The sequence below is a fragment of the Prinia subflava genome, chromosome 17 (genome assembly GCF_021018805.1).
Source record: "Prinia subflava isolate CZ2003 ecotype Zambia chromosome 17, Cam_Psub_1.2, whole genome shotgun sequence".
NCBI lineage: Eukaryota > Metazoa > Chordata > Aves > Passeriformes > Cisticolidae > Prinia > Prinia subflava.
This window is the reverse complement of record NC_086263.1, coordinates 9215878-9241660: the sequence shown is the minus strand read 5'-3', so window position 1 is coordinate 9241660 and position 25783 is coordinate 9215878. Positions and strand designations below refer to the sequence as shown.

Genomic DNA, 25783 nt, shown 5'->3' with positions numbered 1-25783 from the left:
GTAAGAATCTATGCTACAGCACTGTGACATTTCTTAAATCCTCCAAGGAACAAATAAGAAACCCTTTTTGGCAATACAGAAAGCTCATCCTTTCTACCTGGATTTACTGTTTTAACATTTCTGTTAGACTAAATCCTCATTTTATCAGTGATCATCATCTATATCCCAAACAGAAACGTAACCAATCCTATTAATTTACAATTAACATTTTCATATCAAATCATCTCAGCAGTTACACACATCCACCTATAAAATCACAGAAAGTAATACACAGCACAAAGCACCACTTTAACTGCAGTATTCTAGTAAAGGCTGGCAATAATGTGGAAGGCAGGAGGCACCAGGTTTAGAACATACAACACTAAATAGATACATTTATGCTAGAAGTAATTTTTAATTCTATGTAGAGACAAAAGAGATAAAAGTACAGAAAAGACACAATCTCCCATATCACAGCATATCCAGTGGCAAACAGGAGATGCAAATGGCTCCTGAATAAATGCAGACTCAATATATTAATTTTGAAGTATGAATCCATTTTTATTATATTACATATATTAAACACCTGAAATGAATTTCTAATCCCCTAAAAGGTAACAGTGAACTTCTACAAAATACTAGCGAGGGATCACTACAGAAATCAGTAAAAACCAAATCAACTGATACTGGCAAACATTTTTAATCTTTCTAGACAGGAAATATGTAAGAACAGGATTGCTCAGAAGACAGGCAGTGTCTGGTCATACAAACACAACTAGGCTACATCAGCAACAGGGTATTACTTTCTTGCATGTCTGATCATTTCTGAATCATCAGCTCTAAATCTTTCTTCACTGCCAACATGAAAAGCAGAGTCAAAATAATTATTAGCAAAACTTCTCTTTGTTTTCTGCACTGAGGTTATTTCTTGGACTTTCTATGCAAAACTGGCATAAAGAATTCTCTTCCTAACATCACAGCCATCTGCCCATCTGTTAGGCATAATAAGCACCAGTAAAGAATTCTCAAACCATCAGACAAAAAAGGCAATTTAGACATACCAGCAACTAATTGTAGAAATTATTAATACAATGCAGTAAAAGAGAAACAAAAGTTGTGACCCTGTATAACTACTGATACATACACTTTAAAAATTTGTATTAACTATATTGAAAACTATCCTCTACTTATGTTTAAAATTCATGGAGTTCAGGACTTGATTTACTTTGAATCCTGCAAAATCTGCAAGTGGGGTCAGTGCAGCACTTATCACCTGCAACTTCTTGTCTTGCCAGCAGTCGTGACAACAAAGAAAAAAGTCTTTCTTTCTGCTTGAAGCTGGAAGGTGTGAGAGCACTTTGAAAAGAAGCAGGTTAATGGTGTGATTCCAAACCTCTTCAGCATCTTTTCTTCATCTAAAATTTAATCCTACAAGTGAAGCACATGAATACTTTTTAAATTACAACCCAAAATATATAAAATCCTTACATGTTTAATGGGGCTACAGTGGCACTTCCTGGACAGTTTTAACAGGAATGCCTTCCTACACACTTCACCAGCAACAGAGTTCTCCTTGGAATGATGAGATACAGAGACAGTTGTGGAACACCAGCCTTTATCTCTGCATGCCTTTAACTCCCTTGCCCCTGTAGGATGGTTTTGTATCTGCTGTCTCTCCAAGCCTCTCTCATGAGTGATCAGCCCTTAAATGCTGAATTCTGCAGACTCAGACCCACTCTGACACACTGATACACTCACACACTCTTGCACACCAGGCTCCAGGTTCCACTCTCCATGAACCAGGCATCCTTAACCAGCAGGTCGGGCTGGATTTTTTTATTCCTATCTGAATGACTGGGCAATGTTTTTGAACCAAAACAAATACTACAGCTATAGAAACAAGGATTTAAAAACCCCTTCTTGCTCTGTATCTGCTGTACCCAATTCCTTGATGAATATCTTGCCAGGCTAACTCTGTCTTGTCTGTGTGTCCACTGTTTTTCCTCAAACAGCTCTGTAACAAATGCCTCTGTCTTGTTTAACCCTGAGAAAGTACTGTCACCCAGCAGTTTCTATTTTCTTGTGGTTTTTACTTTGCCAGTTTAAAGCAGCAGGTTGGCTCTGTGAGAGGATTAGTTTGCCCAGCTGCCTCTCCCACCACTCTGTAATGATAATCCCATGTTTGCTGAGGGTGTCTTTGCTGTTAGTGGGGTCTTTTTTCAGCCTGCCATGTTCATTTAACAGAAAAATCCTGCAGCCCATGCAGCAATTGTTATTACAGCCATTACATCTGGCTCTAACCATCTAATGTGCTTAACTGCTTGCTAGAGCATTAATAACTACAAATACACATCTGCCTTGCTCTCTCACACCCAACAGTTCCCTTTGAGCTGTTATATGGGGTTTTCCCTTCTTCAGTCATATGGGGTTTTACTGTGGACTATCTCAGCTAAGAACTAAAATCACTACAAATGTTTCCAACTTTGGAAAAAGTCACTGCTAGAAATGAATACATTTAATAAAGTATTACCCTTCTACTAAAATACATGAACTATACATAAATTATGATGTAAATGTGGTGACTGTTTACCTGAACACTTTTTTGAAAGCCAGATTTGTCTTTTTGGTTCGTGTTCCATTTTTCAAGCAATAATCTGTTTGAAAGAAAAGCAAACCCCGAAGAATTACAGCAGTTTTTCACAGAGGCATAGAATACTTTGGAGTCCTTGGGTGACTTTTCACTGAGGAGGTATAATGCGTTTTAAGGCTCTTTACAGGCACTTTTATCTGCTATTCCCATTGAACTGCTGTTTTCTGGTTCTGGATTGGCAGTTAGGAAGCGAAACAATGAAGAAACATAAGGATCAATACAATTTACTTGTCCTTCACTCCTACTCTAGACAATTCTCTAGGTCTATTTTCTTATCTAGCAGACATTGGGAGTCAGATATTCTTGTCATCATTCCATGAAATAATAGAAACAAAGATTCTTGATAAATACTCACCTCCAAGATTTTGCCTGCTTTAAGAAACTTCTAGCTTTTGCCACTTCTTGAGTAAGTTTCTTTAAATCATCTCCTTCAAAGTAGGGGAAAACTGGATTCTGAAAGCATAGTTAAAATGTTACAACTTATACCTGTTTATTATTTTCTGTTTCACCACCTTAACTAACTGATGCTAAGCTCTGAATCTCCCTGCTTGCAGAGGAGGTCTCAGGCTTGCAAGGGGGAGCAGAGTAAGCCTGGGCTGAACCTGGTTCTGCTCAGTAACGTTGTTCTGCTGTGGCAATGCCTCTGGGCTCATTAACGGGAGAATTACTGTGCTAAGCACCCTATAAAGATTTTACAATTAAATGAAACACAAGATGGCAAGGATAAGAAGACGGTAAAAGCTGAAGTTAGCTTAAAAATCCCCCAGGCACGTGAAATATTTTTTACTCCTCTTTCAAAACCTATATTGCACTGAGTATTCCTTCCATGGGCATGGGCACCTCAACAAGGCAGTTGGCAGGAAGGCAACAACAGACACTAAGATTTCTCTTTTTGGTTTCAATGTGAAATATCTTAGAAATTTTGTATTCTTTTTTCTCATTGTTTTTCTTTTTTAAATGAATTTTTCTACTGATGAAGAACTAAGTTGCAATGAAACAAACCAAACTGATTTATCTAACATACATCTTCATCATCCAGCCCTTCTGTCAATATTCTGTGTGCTGCTAATTGTCCATCTTCACCTCCAGCACTGCAGTGGAAGCGCCCTCCTGTTTGGGAAGCAAGCTTCTTCAGGAATTCAACAGCTCCTCTGTTAGCACAAAGCAGAAAGCTACTCGTGAAAATTATTTCTGAAAGCAAAAGAATTTCCAAGAACTCCTCAAAAATATAACATCAAAATAAACAGCTTGGAGGACATGATAATAAATTCCTGTATGAAATGTAGGCCATGTGGCAATTACCTCTGTAACAACCTTCCCCATTACCATCTTGGTAGCACAGACTTCTGACAATAAATAAAACAGTCAATTTAAGAGATTTTTTTTTGTTCTTGCAAAGTATCATATACCTGTCTGCACAGCTAAAACAAATGGTGTGGATTTTAGTATCTTGTTTCTTTATCAAACTTTCAATTTCTTTCAAAATCAGACTGCAACTGGTGCCTGGTTTTCCATCAGTCAATAGATACAGTGCCTCTACACCTTGGAAACTGAGAGCTTTCTGAAAAGCAGAAAATAAACTTAAATCATTTGTACATTGATATGAGAAGTTATACTTCAGAATAAAAACACCATTCCAATGATTTAAGATAGTTTTATATTTGCCACATCATTAACCAACTTAGTTTTGTCATTTCATTTTCACTCACTGGGGAAGGAGATCAAGGGTATAAATTTGAAAATTTAGTAGATAATTCGTAGCATAAGACAACATATTTCTAAGCAGGGAGCTGCCAAAAATTGACTCATTGAAATAATAAAATTAACTGGTTTTGGAGAACTACTGACAAAAGATTTTTACATCATATTTTATGGGAGTTAAAGATGTTTAATGTCTGAAAATCAGGCTCGCTAGGACCTGAATGAGTATTATGAAAATTTGCTGCAGTAATTGACTCAGTGGATTTCTTTGTAATAGACACATGCCTTGCAGCTCTACTGGATTTCATTCATGATGAATGCCACAACATTTCTGTAGGGATTGTGGAAGGATGTCTGGAAGAAGAATCATTCATTAAAGGCAACATTTCTTTCTTAATTCTCATTTTAAATCTTGTGAAATTGCAAGTTCAGATTTAAGTTATTATTACTGGTTGTTTTCTACACTGAGAATTTTTATAGGAGAAAAGTTTCTTCCTCTATTACTGAAGTTCAAGAATTGTACTCAAAACCCATGAGATTCCAACAAACAAAAACCCATGAGATTCCAACAAACACTGCTTGTTTAAAATCCTGTTTGGGTCAGAGGAACATATCACAGCCACAGTTGGAAATAAACATCAGTTTGAGCAACTGCCTATTTTGCCTCTCCAGTATTCTTTGAACATAAATATTAATGAAACTATTGATATCTGACTTTTAAAAAAAACTTAGTATGAGCAATTAATTTGAGTATCTATGAGTCCTGGGCCAGAAACAGTGACTTGATTTCTAAGCTGCTCAGTGATTTGCATATAAAGTACACTTTGACACAATGATTTTCCCAGAATGTCAGCAGTCAGGTGGGAGTGTTTTACCACCAGCAGCAGGATGTGTTCTCTGAGCTGTGGCACACCAACCTGTAAAGCTGCAAGGATGCAGGAGTTCCCATGGGCACGGCACGTGGAAGCCCACTGCACAGCATCATGGCAGCTTTCATCAGTTGCTTCCACAAGAGACTCTCTCCAACTCTCTGTATTATCTGCAAATCTCAGCAGGTTAAACCTGAGGAGAAGGATGACCCACAACATTTAACCCTAACCCAGACAAGTCACTTTGGATAAAAGACAGTTTTGAAATAAGTAAATAAATAAAATTTTTAAAAATCAAACACAAACCCAACAGTAATAAAACCAAACCCAACCAAACTCCCTGTCAAAGAGCCTAGTGTTGGATTAAATTCTTTAGCCTTGGAAGAGTCAAAAATCATATCTTTCTGATTTGAAAGATGAACATGAACATGAGCATGAACAGAAAATCAACAGGAATGCTGAGCTTTAAAGGGTAAACATCACCAGCCTACAGCAGAGACTCAGATCTTACAGAATTTAGACCTTAAAACTGGTAAAAGCAACAGAAAAAGAAGATCTTGTCACATGCACATTATACTTTAACATACAATAATTACTAGAATTGTGTTTCAGTGCTGTATTACTGTAATTATTAAGCAATCTGATTGCATGATAATGAGTGCAGATTTCAGTCTTTATCAATAATTCACCATACCTGACTTTATTTTTTCTCAGCTGTTCCCAGATGAGCGAGGTAAGTTCTTTTGTGACAGGTGGCAAATATGGGCCCATGGAACCAGAGGTATCAATCAAAACACAGACATTTGCTTCTAAAATGGTCCCAAACAATCTTCGGCTTCCTGGGCCAGAATATTAAAACTAATTAAGAGTTATTACATAGCCTTATTTTATTGAGCATAATGTAAATCTTCAGTCTTTAGGGGTAATTCTAGGCACATTTCTGCATAATTAAGTCTAATCTATGTGGCAATTAGGTAGTTAAAAGGTTAACATTAGAAAAGTCTTTGGCCATTTCAAAACCAGCACTATCAAGCAATAATTACTATCTAATTGAAGCAACTTGCATTAAATAATTTGTAGCTCCTTTACAATGCAGCAAAAAAATAAACTGTTTCCCACAAAGATCTTTATGAGTAACAGAGAGATCAAAATAGTCTTCACCAGTAGTGATGCTAAACTTCTAAGCAGGGCAATTCCTAGCACAACATGCAGAAAAGCTAATTTTGCTTGTATATGTTACTGTATATATTCTGTTGATAGAAAGCTTCTGCTCTGTATTGACAAACACACAAAGACCAAAAACTAATTAATTAGTCAGCAAGCAAGACATTTCTCTGCTGCACAGATGCTGAATTCTCTTGTATTCACAAAAGTAAGTTTTAAACTTTCAATGACATGCAAGACAGAGAACCTTTATTCACACTGGAGGTTCAGATTTACATTCAGATCTATTCTACCAGAAATAGCAGACAAGAACATTATATATATATATATATATATATATATATATATATATATATATATATACAATATATATATTTGTATATATTTAAGTTGTGCCTAACAGAAAACCAGAGGCACACCAGTACCTGAGAGAAGCCACTGCACTCTCTGGATGTAGCGCTGCAGCGCCTTCTCCAGCTGTTCTGTGTAGGTTTCCAGCTCTTTAGGGTGAAACTGCAGATGTTTCACAACCCCCTGGAAAAATTCAGTTTGTGCAAGAGCATCTTACTTGAGGAAATCTGAGCTCAGCTGCTATACATGCAATGTTGGCATTGGACATCAGGGAGATTTTTGTATTTACATCTATGAAATATGGTAAGAAAAATTCTGTGACTCTGTTGCTTGCACTTAACTCTCTGTGCTTCTCTCCAGTCATTACACAGACTGAAACAACCAAGATCCAACATTTTCCCAATTTTAACTCACACATGATTTGGAAAAGTTTTACTTAAATTTTAAAAATTATTTTTCATATTGTATGAGCACAGGAGATGCTACACTTTCTAAAGAACATGCAGTTTGGACTTCAAACATGCTAAATGCTTTTTGTGGTGAATAAAAGACCTTCTCCAGCTTGCTAGTGGAAGTATGATTTAGAAAGAGCAGGGAAGAGTGGAGAGAACATCACACTAGAAAGCCAGAAACATCAATCAACATTCACTAAACAAATACAAAGCCTTTCAATAATGTAGGTACCTGACATCTGCACAAACCTACATTGATTTCTGCACTGGGGAAGATAGAACAGTATTTTGCTGATACTTCCTTGTGCAGAGACTCCACAGTTTTCTTCTGGTGGATACAGCCTGGGCCAAACATCAGCCTGGGCAACTCCAGTTTAAGCTTTTTAATACTGTACTTGGTCAGCCACTTGTAAGACAAACAAATAGAGCAACAGGTTGTTGGCAAATATTAGAACAGTTTAAGTAAAACCACATTGTACAGAATCATAATTAATGTTTACATTAATTCAGATGGATAGCTCCAAAATGGCAATTTATTAGTAAGGAGAAAAATACCTCTTTGCTTGAACAGATTTCCTCTTCCTCTGGCAATATGACAGAGCAAACAGATTTTCTTACACACATTGCCTTTGGATACTTCTGATATATTGTACCTATTTAAGAAATGAACAAAGTACCTAAAAAATCATTTATTTTAAAAAACTGTCACCTTCAAAAAATTCTGAACCAAATCTTCTGTAATCAACCAAACCACATTCACAGGGCTTTCCCTTGGAGCACCTTTGACCAAAAGATCCCAAGGGACTTTACAAAAGAAAAACCCAATTAAAAAAACAAACAGGCAAAAAGTGCCACCCACCTGCACCCAAACTAAAAATCTTAACCACTGTTTGGTAAGTGAAACTCTCCCACTCACTGTTCAAATTACTGATAACACTGGTTATCAGTGTCTTACCATCCTGTCAGTTTTACAATAGGAGTGCTGATAAGAAAAGGGCTTGACACATACCCACATTTCTTCCTTCTCCCGTGTAAAATACGGACACAGAAAGCTCTGGCTGCTTCCTGGGTTTGTGCTTTCTCTTATTCTCAGTCTCAGGCCATTCTTTTACTGTTTGTGCTACAAAAATAATACATTAAACCCCCCATTAATTTAGCTCAGCTGGATAAAACTCTTACATGAGAAGAACTCAACCCTATTCTTCTCCTCATGTGTTCCTACTACCCCAATTATAAATGCTTCATTTTCTTTGATACTGATTAAAAAAATCATATTACAGCACTACTTTAGAGGCTTTTATAGGAATGAAACCTTTACAAATATAGAAATTACCTTCAGGAAGAATGCCACAAGATTTAGTTGGAAAAAAATGAGGGGTTTGAACAAGTATAATACCTGTTGGAGAAACCAGTTAGCTTTGTACAGAGCACCTCAGATGCACATATAAATCCAGATTTGTAAACATTGCTACATATCAACATCAATAGATTTGAAGCCTCAAATTTAATGTAAAGAAAAATGAATTGCAAATGTTAGCAATGATACAAAGAAAAAACACAGGAAATTTAAAAAATGGAGGAGAAATGAATTGGGCTTTAAGGGGCCAGCAGTAACTGGAATCAGTTTAAGAGCTTTTCATATACCAGGAGCAGGTGGAAGAGTCAACACTTCAGACAACCTGACATTGGTGTTGTGCTTTCCCTTCATTACTAGATCATTAAAAAATCAAGAGCAGCATATTAATTAAAATGGGATCTAACAGATTTAGTGGCAAAGTATACATTGAACTAATAAATGTCTGAACTGCTGAGCCTTATGGCTTCAGGTATGGAACACAGTGGGGTTCTACTTTCCATCAGACACATTTGCCATTTCCTGATAAAGGTATTCAGTCCTAGGACCTGGAAATCATCTCACAGCTGTGCACAGTTCCATCCTTGCACAGCGAGACACACAGAGATAAATTACAGCTAAAACTCATCCCAAAGGAATTCCAAAACAAGCATGATGGCTCCTATAAATCTGATTAAAGATTACAATTCCAGTTGTTTCTAAAATCTTAATTTAAATCTCTAATTTAAATACTGTTTTTTAAGTAAAACCCAAAGAAAACTGAAGACAAAACCCCCCTAATCCATACAGACCTGGAGGAATTCCTGCTTTGGCACTGGGAGGACGCCATGCCTGTACTCTTACAGGAGTATTTCTCTCTCCACCGTGGTTGTCTTTAACATCCTTAAGCACCTTAAGTAACAAAAAATGAATGTAGAAAGTGTTTCAGCTGGACTGTAACTGCATTTTTATAACCTAGAACTATGCTTCTTTATTCTTTAATTCCTGCTTTACTCTGGCTTTGACAAATCCACAGACTGCCATAACAACACAATAATTTGCAGTTTCTTGCTGAGTTAAGTAACTCTAATTGCTCTGTTTTAATTATCTTTCCAATATCATCTGCTACCATAAACCTGAAGACCAACATCTACAGGGAGAGGAGTTTGGAGCATTTTGCTACCTGGAGGAGCAGTCTAGTATGGTAATAGCCTTGCTTTATAGAAAACAGTATTTAGTGTCTTCCTCAGCATTTTATTGACTACTGAAAATGTAATGCTGACACCAGTAATTTCTCCTTGGGGTTTGGCTTATCCCTCTAGGGGTTGAGCAGTCTGCTAAACAACTCAAGCACTCCTTTAACCCTACTGTAGGATAAGACTTGCTGTGACACTGAGCCTTCAAGCAACTGACTTCTAATTTAACATACAGCTCTACTATAAATACCACCAAACATGTACAGGCAACCCTGTACCCATTTTCTACAAGTTTAATTCCAGCAAAACTATGCTCTATTATCATCTCTGAGTAATTAGTTTCTCCTGCATTTGTGAAGAGGTGTTGAGAATATGTCACTTTTGATAAAGCAGCCTGGAAGATCTATGAAGCCTTTGCAACATTCCCACACCTACATTCCCATTTCCTACATTCCCACACCTACAAGGCCATTCCCATTTCAAAGATGAGACCTGAACGTTCCAGTAAGCACTGGCCCTTTATGAATATCACAGATGTCACACCCACTCAAAACAAACGTGTGCACAGTTAAAATGAACAAACACTAGCAGAATCCCAAGGGATTCAGCAGTGCAGCTCCATGGAAATAAGCACAGCAGGCAGGAAAAAAATCCTGAATCCTGTTCTTGTTTTATGCTGTGAGGGCAAAGACATGCTGCTGAGCTGCAGCTGTCTCATCTGTAAATGAGCAGAACATCACAATATTCAGTACCTTCTAGAAGGTCTTGCAAAATAGATGTAATTTGGTAAAGCACATTTCTGCTTTGCCTTTGTTTCAATTAAAAATTATTTTTTAAGGTCAGAGGAAGGATTATTTAGACACCTTTTGATATTACAGTGTGGTTCCATTATAATTAATTACTTAGTATGATGCATGTTTTGGCATATGTAGCATTTTGAATGCAAACATAAATTCTAAGTACTATCACAGTGCTGCTCTTATTTCTTCAAATTTTTAGCTGAGCACTTCTCTCACCAAGCTAGGCAGGATGTTTAATTAACACAGAGCATATGAAAAATGGGACCATTTCAAGCCATTCTGGCCAGACTCACAGCTGTGGGTTTAGGAGATGGCACCTTCTGTGGTTTTCTTATCTTGTTCCTCATGGGCACATTTGAGTCTCCTTCTGGTGTGAGGGGTTTCACAGACTGATTTACTGAGCGTTGCTTTAAGGACTCCACTAGGAATGCACACTGAAATGGAAACCCACATTGCTTAGTAATTCATACACATGGAACTTAAGGATATGACACGTCAAAGACAGGTATTTTGTATTTTCTACTATAATAATAAATGAAATTCCTATCTGATAATGCTTAACACCTCTAACTGAACAGAAACCCCTTTGTGCTGTGCTTGCTCAGCCACACTGTAGGGAAACCCTTCCTGCTCTGTGCAAACAGACTAAACCAAAAGGCAGCAGTGTACATAGACCAAGGCTAGAACAAAGTGGAAGATGGTGAACCAAGTATACACAACTATTAAATAATAAGGTATTTTAAGGTGTCATTGAATAGCCACCAGCTCTTCTTTTAAAAAAGTCCAACTTTTGTGGCTCACTTGTATCCAACAGGGTACTCAGCCCTCTGGATCTCACTGCAGATCTCTTTCTATTCACTTTTATAAGAAACAGCCACCACACTGCCAGGCTGGCTGTACTGCCTCAGTTATTCTGTTGCATATCTTTGGAAAAAAGTCATGTGCATGGAATATGGTGAGATACAGCCTAGTTCTACACCCTCAGTACACTTGAGAAAACAACTGTTACAGAACTGACAAAGCCATTGTGCTTAATGACAAGCCCGCTGTACACTGGGACTTACAAGAATGTAGAATTATTTATTTGCATATAACATACATAACTTTATTATAATATAAAATTAATTCACTTGAAAAGGATTCATCACAGGATTGGCAACAAAAGGAGAATCACTTGAACTGTAAACTTGCATTTGGTATGGAATCATGACTACTCCAACACCAGTCACTGCAGTGCTATTGTGCAACTGCTTTCTAGTCTGTATTTACTCTGTGGTTACTATTCTCACACTCTAGAACATTCCTGCTCTTCATAAAAGGGTTTTGTCCAATCTCCTGAATTGTCAGCTGAACAAACACTGTTGAACTTTTTTAGGAAGAAACACGTAATTTAAGAAATTCTGTGTAATTCATACCTTTTGGGAATAGTTCTTTGCTTTTTCCATTTCAGATATAATACAGGTAATATCATCACTTTCAAAAATACCTGATAATCAAATAGATGCTAATTAGCATGGGTTTCTGAAAGTGTACAAAATAAGTATTTTTTAAATGTACAACAGTTTGTACAATACACTAAATACCAGTGCAGAGAATCAAAACCCCTTTGTTTCCTGCAGGCCTGATCATCTGGACCTACCATATCAGTAACTATATTTTAAAGCATCTTTAAAAAGGCTAACAGAAAACAGTGAATTCAAATAGAAAAAAAAAAACCCAAATTCCTTCATTAAGGCTGCATTACAATATTCTGCAATGTAAATGAAAGTCTCAATAAAACTATGACCTGTGTTTATATCTCAGTGCTAGTACAGCATCAGCATATATTAAAAGCAGTAAACTACTTGATTTGGGAGTAAAAAAGCATTAATGAATATTAGTTCATTAGTGAAAAAGAAGTATGTGCTGCCTTTGCTTTGCTCATACCTGCTTCTCCAAACCAGTGGAACCTCCCCTTGGCTGCCTGTACAATCTCTCTAAAAGCACTGGCAGCTTCCCTTGGGCTGGCGTAGCGCGCTGGGACAATCCCACTGGAGCCAGTGCCCGCTGTGACACTGAACAGACACACATGGAGCTGCAAATCAAAACCTCCACAAGCCTCAGCCACATAGGCACTGATTGTGTGCTGTAAGACAGGGAAAAGAAACGTCTCATCATGGTGAGCCTCTGCCCCAGAGAAGCTTCCAGGCACTGCACTGCTTCCTGACTGATGCACAACGCTCCCAGTTGGAGCAGTTCAGCACAGGAACCCAGCCAGAGTAGCCCAAAGCCTCCTCAGTCCATGCAGGTACACAACAAGTGTCACTAGTGCTGGCTACTGTGGCAACAGCCCTACTGCAGGCAAGAGGTGAGCTGGGGTAGAGATTGTGGACATCAATTTAGCTGTGCCCTGGAGCAAAGTAGGGATGAAACTGTCCATTTGTCCTTCATTTTCTTATCAACCATATGGGCTTTAATGATTTCTCAGGTCTGCCCAGAATTTCCAGAGGTTTGATAACAAAAGCAGGAGACACCTCACTGCACACATGTAGAAACTCAAGGCTGAGCATGTGGCTTAACAGCCACAGAACACATTCACTACAAACATGGATCCAAGCAAGGGATTACTGGGACAAAAACAGGAGCTGTCTCTACATAGTGTGCTATGGAGCTCCACCTGAAAATTAGTTGTGTCTTTGTTCCCATGAGTTGTACAGAAATGCTAAAGTACAAAGGATCAGCTTGCTCAGACTCAGAAATCTGAAGTGAAATGATGTCCAGAGCTGAAGTGGGAAAGGAATCCTAAAAGCACGTCTTGAATTTTCTATAATTCACACATAATTAATAATTGCTACATCTAACACACGACTAACAATTGCAGAAATGGAAGTTTGGGATCCTGACAGTTGTAGGTATGTAAAGGAGGAATATCCTGCCAATGTACTGTGATGACTGGCCATAACGGGAAAAAAGAGATGGGGAACAAAAAAGAAAAATAAAGTTGGCATTAGTTTTGATAGGAACTTAGAGAAAAGTTGCCTATGATGACACTCACTGTTTCCTGATCAGGTATTCCAGTAGTCAGCAGGTAGAGTCCTTGTGATTTCTGTTTATCTTTGTCTTTGAAGTCAACTTCCACAGCTCTCCTGAGCGCACTCATGAAATTTCTACTGCCCTTGCACTCCAAGCTCAACACCCACCTAAACCAAGATGTTTACAGTTCAAAGAATGACGAAACAAAAGCTCTTGTTTCTGCTTGAAGCACTAAAGAGAACTAAGTATCTTAAATAACACTGCACTGGAGTCTAAAACTTTTGAAAATGACAGAAAGCAAAACCAAATTATATAACAAATTATTTGTTCTGGTTTCTGTATTGCCAGCATGGCAAACTAGTTTTGAAAGTTAGATACAAAGCATAAAGAGAAAAGAATTCTCTCCTAATTTTATGAGGAAAATGTTAATATAGTAGAACTTACAGAAACAGGCATGAAACCAGAGGTATAATGAGAACACTTGTGTGACTTTGCAAACAGAAACCTGGGATTTTTTCCAAAGCCTGTGGGAAAACCTCCATTGTTTAGCTCTCACACTCCGGTTGTACTTGAAGCAGTTTTACATTCATCATGTAACCTCTTCATTCCTCACACAGACACTTCTGTATCTGTGTACATATATATTATATACACATATGAAATACAAAGTCACCAAGCTTACTAACTCTTACAGCTGTTTTCACAAGAAACCACTATGAACAATCAGTGTGGAACATGGCAGGCTATTTTTGTGACATGATAAATTTACACAATTTTTTAGCTGTTTGTAATTTTTCTCTGTGAAATTCACATACATGGGATAATTATTTGATCCTACCTCCAAGCCTTTTCTAAGTTTTCTGGTTGGGAAGGACACAGTTCCTGCTGCCAAGGCACAACCTCACTCCCAAATCTTTCACAGAAAGATAACAGCAATTAATTTTCAGACTGTGGTTTATAACAAGCAAAAAAACTGAAGCAGAAAAATCTCATTTGGGGTATTACAGACATAAAACTGCCTGATGTCAACTATTTTCTATTTCAAACCATTTAATTATCCACATTTATCCATCACCCAGGGTTGGCTTGATTTTCTTTTCTTAATAGGCTCCTACATGGGCTGGGAAAAGCTCAGTGGAAGAACTGTGAAAAAGGAACTCCAGCCCTCAGCTCAGCTGCTGCCTGTGCCTCTCTTGTGGCATAAAGGCTCTGTTCTCACACCATTTTAGGAAATCCCTGAGCTGCTGGCTCTTACTTTTACCTGCCAGACACTGCCCAGCAGCTGCTCAGCAGTTGTGCCACATTTCTGCCTGCCAGTCCTGAGCACAGAATTTTAACACTATAATATATTAAACAGTATTGGAGTTACTGTAAAATTTAAGGGGTGCTTTCAGTTATGGTACATGAGACATCAAAATCCTCTTCTGCTAAGTTTCTGACAGGTGAATTATTAGTGTTATGAACAATACAGCAGGATGAGTATTTGTTACAGGTATGATGTAATCAGTTCCTCACCCAAAACAGTGATTTTTAATTACTAATTTGGGCTCCATACATCTGATTCATGCCCTCACCCAATAAGGACCAATCAGCGCTAGACTTGCAAATACCTCCCTAAAAACATTAAATACTAAAATAGGTCTATTAGTAACTACACTCTCTCAGCATACTTCTTTCATTGCAATGCATTACAGTTATTTTTATTATTATTTTTATTATTTATTATTACAGAAGATTCTTAAATAGTTACTTACGCTATAATATTGAAGAAATCCTTATTTGACATTTGTTCCTCAAGTAAAAGTCGCAAGGAATGTTGGATATGAGAGATGTAGGTAGAGTTTGTCACTGATATATCAACAAGTACAACCACCCTATATAAAAAAAAAGCTATTCATTTTTAAAAAGTCTTGTTTAATTGTGTATTCTTCAGTGCACTCTAACTTGTCAGGGAAAGTATCTTCTATCTATGTATCAAAATGTACAAACACTGAATCTCTGTTTTTAAAAAATTCTGCAGAATATTAGGTGACATTTAAAAAATAAAAATAGGAACAGTAATGGAAACTTCTGTCTTTCCTAAACTGTGGAATAATCAGGGTACTGGGTACTTGCAGTGCCATAAGGGCTGCTGAACCCCAAACAGCTCCTCCTCCTTCTCTGCACCTCAAACACATTAAGACTTCAAACCTCACAAAAAACCCCCAAAATCAAATACAATACCTTCTTTCACAAACACTTCCCCATATTCTTCTGCTAGCAACAGATAGCCAGTCAATTCGTTTCTCATAGATCCTTACCATTTTAGCAAGAAGTTTCTATGCATAAATAAAGAAAATTTATGTTAAAAATAAAAAGTTCAAGTCTTTTATTGCCAAATGCTTAATACAGAAATAACATAACAGCATAGTAATGAAAAAATAAAAAATATTTTCATTCATTTAGACAGCAACATTTCATTCTTCATACATATATGAGAACATAATCCATGAAAAAAAATACAGTGATAAAAAAGCAACAGAGAATCTAAAGGTTTGTATCTCCACTTCACTTTTCCTCTTTCCACCATATTCCAAAACAGTGTTCAGGCATATCGAGAAAAGAAAAAGAAGAGCTTTAAAAACACATTTTTGCAAGCTTACCCTTTCTTCAATAGCATTTTTAGGCAGAGTTCATAACAAAACACAACATAAATACAATATTCTCAAACACATGTAATTCTTTAACAGTATCAATTTGATATTAAGGTAATTTGTCCAAACTCTACACACAATGACCTTTCCAAGTATGTATAGGTTTTATATGAGGGCATATCAAGCTAGAAAAGGGCACTGAACTCAGAAACAGAACTATAATTTATCATGGTTTTGGAGCACAAACCCAAGCATCCACCAGTGAGCAAGGAGCCACAGAAGCTGCTTTTCATTTCAGCCACTTCACACTCTCCTTCTGGTCTGGCTGTGGAGTTCCACAGACCTCACACTGCTCCCTCTTTAATGAATTATTTGCCCTGCCTGGAAACATTCCCATAGCCCTTTGTCAGGACTGGCAGTGAAGTGGGAAAGAAAAAGGACTGACAGACCACTATATAGCAAACCCTGGTTGCAAACAGCCCCAGACAGCTTCTCTTTTATTACACTTGTTCCACTCTCTGATGATTAATTATCATTCTGATCTAGGAGGAAATCCTCACGAATCACTGCTGCCTGTAAGGATTCCAGTGCTGCAGACTTACATGGACAGCTGTCTGCACATGAATCCCTGCAGTACTTATCCAACGAGGCAATTAATGAGGAATAATTAGATCGTAGTCGAGCCCTGACAAGGCCACATTATGATAGACAACTCACCTGATAGTTGTACAATACTGGCAGGTCAACATGGATATTTTTTACAGTTCCATCATGCCACTCAAACTGTATCATCAGTTTCTAGAAGGATAAATAGAGTTAACTGTTTACAGAACCCAAAATAAGATAGACTAACATGGAATTTCTTCCTGAAGCATCCTTCAGAATGACATTAAGTATTTGAGTTGAATCTATGACTCAAATTTCAGCCTGTAGGATTTCAGCTAACTTATAAAGTACTGATTTAAATTAGAAAAATGTAGCAATAGAAAGAAAAAAAACCCCTCAAACACAGGGAAAAAGTTCCTCATCACTTGCCTCATGTAGAGTTGATGATACTGTTTTTTTAAGAATAGGTACAAAATCTTCCACAGGAGAGAAAGCATTGGGAGCCAGAACTTGATAAAGGTCTAACTTTTTAGCTATAGGAAGAAAAAAACCCCATTAAATAAAACACATACTCTGTCTTTAATTCATGTTTCATACCTGCTAAGCTTTTCTTTCTGTGTTACCTTTTAATCCATATGTCTTTAACCAGTCTGCTGAGGTTTTGGCCAGGATGCCTGGTGTTTGAATAACTAATGGTGCTTTGTGCTCTGGAGGCTTCAGGAAGAAGCTGGAAGGTGCTGTATTTGCAAATTCTGTGCAAACCTAAAATGGGTTTCAAGAAAAGCTCTTGCAAGTTTAAACATAATTGATTTTTACCCTCAATTCAAGATATCCAGCATGGAATCGTGGTGAACACAATTAAAACTGAAGTGCTGGGATTCCAACAAGCAAAATGCTTTGAAAATAGCTATCATTGGTCCTCCTACAAATGGGCGTTTACTGGGGATATAGAATCTTCTAAGTAATTTCAGAGTGACTTCTGCTCCATATGTAGTCTACACAGTCCTTAGTAACTATGAGGTTGGAAGAGAGAGAGAGAAAAAAAATGTACAGCATAGGAAAGATGAGGGGAAAAAATAATTAGACATTTTATTCACAAATGACTACTTTGCCTTCTGTCTGGAATGTCTCAGATGACCAGGTAAACAAGGATACCCAGTTTGAGCTTCCAGCCTCCCTTTCAGATCAGACTTGCCCACAGTACACAAGTACCTACAGTGGTTGTGACAGAGAATAGATTATTTTGCTAACAAAAAAAATCCTCCCAGACTTGTACAACAACACTACCAAGACAAGCCCTTATAAGTTTGCAATGCATTTAAATGTCCAACTAAATCACACAGCACTAAAGTATCTCTTAACCCATTTAAAGGGCTGTTGGAACTTCATTTATATACCTGATCAATCATACAAATTTTTTTCATATTGTGGACACTTAAAATTTCTAGCCTTAATTATTCAAAGTGCATCTGAAAATAAAAAGAAACATACCTCTGCTCTTTTACTACCAAGCAAGCCACCAACTCTTCCTTGAAAAGTCTGTTTGATGCTCTTGAGTAGGTCCTTAGCCTTCTGGGATTCCTGAAGTAGCAGATGAAAATCACTGCTATCAAAATTCTGCAATTATAAAAACAAAAGGGGAAAAATAAGTTAACTACTGTTGAAACACCAACTGAAAGCAGCTTTCTTACTTTACTGTGCAAACATCAATGCAAGACTGCCTGGCTTAGCAGAATTGAGTGTAAATGTATCTAATGCTCTGCATATAAATTAGTAAGCATTTATAAACAAGATATTATTTTATTACTTTGAATCACTCTACACTGATTTTATCAGCCATAAGTCAGTAAACAATAACTGCAAAATTTATTGCACTTTAAGGAAATGTTTTCAATTACAGAAAGAATTAACCACAGGTTTATTGAGCACATCCTCAGCATTTCTATGACAGAGACTTTCAGCATCAGTTCTTGCTATCAACTTTTACTCAGGTGATAATTATTTTACCTTCTCAAAGAGAAGAGTCATCAAAAAGGGAAAAATGCTTTGCCTCTCTCCCTGTCACCTACCTCACCCTTGGAAGAGTAGCAATGGTAACGGCCTCTTACAGCTTCTGCAAGGTTCTTTAGAACTGCCTAACATAAAAATAGGAAGAGAAACAGTTACTTTGATTTGATAGTCTCTTTTGATAATGTGGGTTGTTGGTATTCAGTTCTCAGTAGAGACAGAGAAAGAATATTTGAGATATATGTAGTGAGAAAGCCAAAATAATTATGTTTCCATCATCTGCTTACCAGTCTTATTTAATATGGCTGAAAAGCTCAGTAAAGCAAGTTACAAGATGATGCTCCAAACAATTTTTTCACGTGTGCAAATCTGCTCTGAAGAGAATACCACACTAATTCAAGAACTCTTGTGAGTAGATTAGCTTCCCCACAAGTTTATGAGAGAAGGCATTACAGCTGAATAGGAAAAAAAATGACAGGGCACTTCAGGAAGTTAAGTATTAACACAATTACTTACAAGAGAAGCAGGGTTGCTGCAATCATATGTAACAGTGTGAATCTGCACTTTTCTCCCCAGCATACACTGCTGAGCATAATCACATAATATTTCAAAAGACTGATCAGGGCTGATTGAAAAAAGTAAAGAAAAAAGATATTAACAATGGCAGTAATCAAATGGGAAAAAAGGCCATTCTGATGAAGACATGGAAGACAACCTGATAGAAATAATAAATCATGGGAATCATTTAGGTCTTTAGCATTATCATGCTTTTGGAAGGACCTTCTCTCCCTCTTTCAACCACTACTGAGATGTCACTACTGGAGTGAAAATCTGAATGATAACAAACCCACTAGGACTCTATTCCCATTCATAAAGCTTGTGAATGAAATGTTCTGAAGGAATCTCTGCTAGCCCTGAAAGCTCAAAATCAGGAGTTGTGGCTTCAGGCACTGTGAAAAAAACCTTTTCAATTCTGGCACGTAAGGACGTCCTCTGTTTCCAAAGGCACCAAAAAAAGGAAAACTTTGCTTTATGTTTAGAACTTAGTGTCCCACACAGTTTTCATTTCCTGAGCTCTGATGGCTAGTAAAAACCTTTCCTTCCAGCTACACTTCTGCCAGGGACAGAAATTAAGGAATTTTTCATATAATATAATCTGTTTTCTGTTCAGAGCTGATCTAAGCAAAACTTGGAACCTTGTAATCAACAGAAAGGTACCTGAAATTTAAGTTCAGTTACTCTAAGTATCAATCTTGCCAAGCTCACACCATCCCATTTTGCACAGTTAAAATAAAATATAATTAATAAACTAAGAGTAAGGTAACACTCCTAAAATCCTTATTGTAGCCTTTTCCTTGTAATCCCAACTCCAATATTGCAATTTTCAAATTATTACAGTAGAATTGCAGAATTTAAGTCCATAATTTATATAATCTCATCTGGTTTTCTTTGTTTAATCAGACATTTTAAATTCTCCATCAGTACTACTGAGATCACAGAGAGAAGAATCTTTGAATGCTTAATGCTATTTTATAGCAAAATCTATCTTATCCTCTTATCTTCCCAGAGATGTGGATTCTCTCAGTGTCTTTAATGTCACTTAATTGATGTAAAATTAGAGCTAGCAGGCTCTCAATAGATTGCTGTGATAAGTGATCTGCAAAGGAAAAACATAGCTTCATATCAGAAAAGAGAAGATTTATCAATAGCAAAAAAGGGAAGAACTAAAGGAATTCAAAGGTATAAACTAAAAATATGTAATACACAGATCTTAAATTTTCTATTTATTTTTGTATCAAGTTGTTTCTTGTACCAATCCTGTATCCAAGTTAAATCTGGTTGTTAAGACAGATAATGAACTTACCAGCTTCCTACAATAAGAACCAGGGAATTCAGTTCTTTCATTGGAAGGACATGCCTTAAGGCTTTCAGCAAATTGCAGCCTCGACCAGGCTCCAGCTCTTGTATCCACTGTCTTACTTCATGCAGCCTAGGAGAGGGAAAAAAGAAAAAGATTATTTAGGTGCTAAATAAAATAGATCATAAAGATTACTACAAACCACAGGAGCAGCTAAGGTATTTTATACATGAAAACCATCTTGAAACCACTGACACAGGTCAAATTCATTGCTTTTCTCCCCTCTTAAAATACTACAGGCACAAGAAATAAACCACTATTACCATTATTATTACAAGAGATTGCTCAAATTAAATGGACACCTGGTTTGGAACACCTTGATTTTTCAGAGAAATTACCTCACTTACACATGAATGTTGATGGTTTTTGGACTCTCCCACAGCGGTGAAATTTCTGTACTGAATGAGAGGCAGTACAATTGCTCCTTATAACAAAGCTGCTCATCTATTAGGCACTAATAAATAAAAAATTATGAATGCATTACTATCCATGCTGCTTCTGGTAGGGTTATTATGTAAAAGACTAAAAATAGTAACAGCAATATTTTCATCTACCACTAAAAAAGGCTTCCAAGAAAAACTCATAGACATTCAAATATTTGGTAAGGATAGGGACAAAGCCTGCAAACTTATGGCATTCCAACTAATTTGTTAATGGGGCAGGATGCAGAAATATTTGTTGTACTGGTACAAATTTTTCTCTTCAGCTGATGACCACATGAAACAGCAGTGATCTAGAATGCACATACCCACCCACCAAGCAATTTCTAAAAAATGGTTAGCATGTAATCATGGCTAGGGCTAAACAATAGTTCAGATATTCAGGCTAAACAAATCAGACTATGGGGAAATTGAGTTTTCTTGGAAGAGTTTTATTTGAAACACACAAATGAAACTACAGCTGCTTTTGTTAGACAAGTTTATTCCATAAAGAATGTTGACAGAACTGAGAAACGTTAACGATAACGCATCCTTTAATAATATTTTGAAGTATATACTGGATTTGTTTTTATATGGACATTAACAAATACTACACTTTTAATAACATTCAGAGCATCTTTTTCTACAACAGAAAATTTCTATTTTATCATATATTAAGATTTTAAACAGATTTTTTTCTATTTGGTTCCTGGCTTCTAGTGCCACAAAAGCTTGATTAGTATGTTAAAACTGGCAAAATTTGCTTTATTATTACTTACCAAAAGGTTCTTCTGAAAATCCAGTAGTCTAGGTCCATAACTCAAATGAGACACATCAACCAAAAGTCCAACTTTAGTTCCTTTTATAACACCGAACACCTTAGAAAAGTCACTGTAAATATTAGCTTATCTACAGTTTGATAATTTTACTGTTTATTCTGTACAACACCATTTTGTAAATCAAGTATTAGGTATTTATTTTAATTTAAAACTTTTTAAGCATAAAGCTGACACAGTGACACAGTCAAGGAGGAAAAGAAGCAAAAAGGAGAGTCCTACTGGCTGACAGTTAATCCTTATCAGTGAATCATATTGCCTTCTTCCCAAGACAGCTTATTCATTACTTGAGTGGATAAATAAAAAATAACTTTGTCCCCTTCAGGCTAAATCGGGCAACTTTGTGGAAACCAGATTTTGGACTGCTGCTCCTTTCCCTATTCCCCTCAAGAGGGAGTTATATCCTGAGCATTAGCACTGCCAGGCACAGTGTGATGGAGCAGCTCTGCAAGAGTGGGCACAGTGAACTACAGGACAGCTCCACTCCAGGGACAGGTGAAGCTCAGCTCTGACTGCTCCCATTCAAATTGTGCTGAGAGGACCTGATTACTAAGACTGCAAAAAGAAAGGAAAAGACTAAATCTAGAAAGCAGAAAACTGCATACCAATGAAAAACAATCCACTGTCAGCATCACTGAAATTTGCAGTAAATAACAAAAATACAAAGGCTTTCTGGAAGCCACTTTTCACTAAAATTCAAAAGTTAATTTAGTATTTAATGCCATAGAGAGTTCCATTCTAAAAACACACTGCAAAGTTCAAGTTACCTTTCTGCTGTCCTGCAACAGCCACTCGATTCGGTGCTGGTAGAGTTCAATCACACTGAGGAAAGGCAGAGAATACATTTAGCTACAGCATTCTCTCTCACAGGGCTTCAATGTAACAATCAACCACCTGTCTTCATCCCATCCCTTTTCTCACAGGTGCAAAATCTGTGAGAAACAGGTATTTTAAAATATATTAAATATGCAATGTAACAATCAACCACCTGTCTTCATCCCATCCCTTTTCTCACAGGTGCAAAATCTGTGAGAAACAGGTATTTTAAAATATATTAAATATGCCCTTACACAACTGGTGGTTGCAGGGTTTAGCACTTAAATACGTCTTTCCCTAAAGCAGAACAAATTCCAACAGTTAATTATCAAAATAGATATAACCTGAGGTAAAATAAAATGCTTCCTGCCCTCTAAAATAGTTTTAACCAATGATTTTTAATTCCATGCACATAGTGTCCACAAGCTGTCAAACAAAAAGTTTAAGCCAACATTTTAAAGGGGAAAATCCATTTTGCTTTTTCTGTACAGAAAAGCTGCTTCTGTTTTATAAAAGCCTGACACTGTGAGGTATGAAATGGCAGCACTCTTATCAATTGTGAAGATTATTCTATAGCTTATCTAACCTATAAACTATTTAAGTTTCCTTGATTTTATACATTTAAAACTCATTTAGAATACTTTCAACTTCCACATCATGACTGCATCTATGACTTGAAGCTAATCCAGCACTGGCTGCCTTTCTAACATGAGCAAACTGCTCCACATCAACTCCTGGCTGATCAGCATCTTCCTTAAAAAGCCCCAAACCTCAGCTGTAGTGACTTACAATTATCCCTTACTCTAAATTCAGCAGAAAGGATTTAATGATGAGATACTCTGAGGTGCCCAGAGATATCAAATTAAGATTTAAGGCAGTGCCGGCAGTAATGGAGATACAGAATCAGTTACACATCAAAACAGTAAAGAAGATGGATACTTACTCAGAAAGTCTGGATTCAAAATCATTAACAGTCTCCTCTGTAAACTCCATCTCTTCACTGTTTCCTGAATTCCTGGAGCACTATGCATGGTTAACATCAGAGATGCACACAAGTTAAGATTGACCAGAGAAAAGGCAGCGTTGTACTTACAAAATAATATTGCCTTCACTTACCAGATGCTCTAATGTTAATTGCAAGGATTCCAAACTGTAGTGTCTTATCCATTCTTCTGTTGTTTGCACCTTCTGAGACTGTGTTTTCTTAATTTGTTCTCTCTACAGATCAAGTGAGAAAAAATTACATGCAGTAAGAGAAATTAAATGTGCTGTTTAAATGTGAGAAAAATGTAAGTCCTAATGAGAGTTGCTGCTAGGCAGTGCACATCCAAGAACATAATTTCATGTACTGGAATACTCTTTTGAATGTGGAATACAAAGGAAAAGAATCTTTTACAATATCTCCAGACTGTGAGCTAAAGGAAGGGGAAAGAGAACTTAGTTTAGAGCAGACAGGAATGAAGACAAGAAATAAGAGAGTTCAATTTAAAAATTAAAATAAATACCCCGGTGATTTACCAGAGAGGAATAAAAATAAGCATCTCCAAAACACAACAACAAAGTTTGAACTGATATATATTGGCTACTGCCTTTTGGAGGAAAAATGCAGTATCAACAGTTGATCTCATTTATTCTTTTGCTCAATTTCTTCTCAGATTCATCTCTGCAGAGAAACTACATACAGTTTCATGACATGAGTGATCATATCTATCAAACTGTCTGTGTATATATCCAAATGTATGAAAGGAAGCACATTAGTTGTCTATCAGTTTATTTATTCCCTACTGTGACTTCAGAGTGGGTATGCACTACTGTACTAATTGCTCCATTTTACCAGCACATCTTGTGTCTGGCTGCTATGTGTTCCCAGCAATCCGTGATCTGGTCCTGGCTGGGGCACAGCAAAATCTTGCCATGGTGGATGGTCACCCTGTAGATGCAACTTTGTCAACCTAGGAGACAATAATTTTATGAGAGTTTTACCCATTACCCATAATACTCCTGTATTGCCATAAAGTAATTTCAAGTTTTTTCTGCAGGAACTGTTCTATATTTTGACAGTTGTTTAAGCATTAATTTAGTATATGATATTTTGAAGGGATCTAATTATAATTTATTTTCTGTCTACATATGAAGCATCAACTAGATTTTGTAAGTTTCCTCACCCAATTTTTTCCAAAGATTGATCATTGTCCAACAACCACGCCATTTTCCTGATGTATGTTTCCATCACATGAATAGGCTTAGCCTTGTTAAAAATAAAAGTAAAAAGACAGCATTAGAGCAAGAAAGTTAAAATCCTCAGGAATAAACACTATTAGAAAGGTATTAATATTGTCAGCCAATTAAATTATAATTTATACTGTATGTGGGACAACAGCAAACTAAAAAATAAAGAGAAGTTACAATTATCCATTTTTAGAAAACACATTGAGGAACAATTCTGCAGGTGCTGCTTGTTAAGGGATTTGATACAGTTAATTATATGTGTGCACAGCTGCTGGGAGACTGGCTACGGAGCTCAACCAGAAAAAGAGATTAACCACAGCAAACCCCAGAGCGGCGGCGGGAGCTGAGCCAGCCGGGCTGGCAGCAGGTGGGCGCGCTGCCCTCGGGTTTAGGCGCGGTACGAGCCAAGCAAAAATCATTAAATCCCGTTTTTCCCTTGGCTGGGCTCCACCGCCTCCCCCCGGCCCGGGCCCTTCGGCTCACAGCGGGTGTCACGCAGCCCTTCCCGTCCCGGGACCTTCCTCACCTCACGGGGGAACAGCCCTGCGCTCCCGACCCTGCCCTGCCCCTGCCCGAGACTCGCCTCACCCCACCGGGGAGAGCGCCCTCGGCTCCTCCGGCCCCGCGCCGCCCGCTCCCGAGACTCACCTGACGGGGGAAAGGCTCCCGGTGCCCCGCTCTCCCTCCCTGGGCACCGCGCCAGTGTCAGCGACTCCCCAGACCCCCTCAGCACCTCCCGGCACTGCCCCGACCCTTCCCCCGTGCGGCACCGGGAGCGGAGGGGCCCAGCCCCAGCCCCATCCCCGCCCGCT

The 25783-nt window shown here is 37.6% G+C and overlaps 1 protein-coding gene across 3 annotated transcripts; it reads right to left on the bottom strand.

Moving 5' to 3' along the window:
* Positions 1–374: 374 nt before the first annotated feature.
* VWA3A (von Willebrand factor A domain containing 3A) lies at positions 375–25783 on the bottom strand. Of its 3 annotated transcripts, XM_063414038.1 has the most exons (34): positions 25620–25782; positions 24908–24990; positions 24577–24694; positions 23859–23960; positions 23686–23765; positions 22694–22748; positions 21870–21968; positions 21019–21125; positions 20618–20743; positions 19270–19378; positions 18816–18881; positions 18238–18363; positions 17370–17508; positions 17176–17279; positions 16858–16938; positions 15731–15825; positions 15262–15381; positions 14346–14420; positions 13530–13674; positions 12422–12620; positions 11911–11981; positions 10789–10929; positions 9312–9411; positions 8176–8286; positions 7722–7819; positions 7420–7572; positions 6789–6897; positions 5894–6038; positions 5248–5392; positions 4039–4190; positions 3654–3780; positions 2985–3082; positions 2570–2633; positions 375–1407 (listed from the first exon to the last, which is right to left on the bottom strand). In XM_063414038.1, exons 2-34 carry the CDS (start codon positions 24970–24972, stop codon positions 1402–1404), a joined length of 3531 nt encoding a protein of 1176 aa, XP_063270108.1. In that variant the 5' UTR covers positions 24973–24990; positions 25620–25782; the 3' UTR covers positions 375–1401. The 3 variants fall into 3 exon arrangements, 2 of the variants coding, with proteins under 2 accessions (XP_063270108.1, XP_063270109.1); XM_063414039.1 differs by lacking the exon at positions 8176–8286 and having other exon boundaries at positions 25620–25783; XR_010082506.1 differs by lacking the exons at positions 375–1407; positions 2570–2633; positions 4039–4190 and having other exon boundaries at positions 25620–25783.

What these genes read in the sequence shown, in the direction of transcription:
- VWA3A (XM_063414038.1), bottom strand. Translation starts at nt 24,972, where the DNA reads ATGGAAACATACATCAGGAAAATGGCGTGGTTGTTGGACAATGATCAA. An exon ending in CAAAGCAGGAATTCCTCCAG is followed by an intron (nt 8,287 to 9,311) that starts GTCTGTATGGAT and finishes TTATTTTTGTAG; the next exon opens with CACAAACAGTAAAAGAATGG. An exon ending in AAGCAGGCAAAATCTTGGAG is followed by an intron (nt 2,634 to 2,984) that starts GTGAGTATTTAT and finishes TCTTTCAAACAG; the next exon opens with ATTATTGCTTGAAAAATGGA.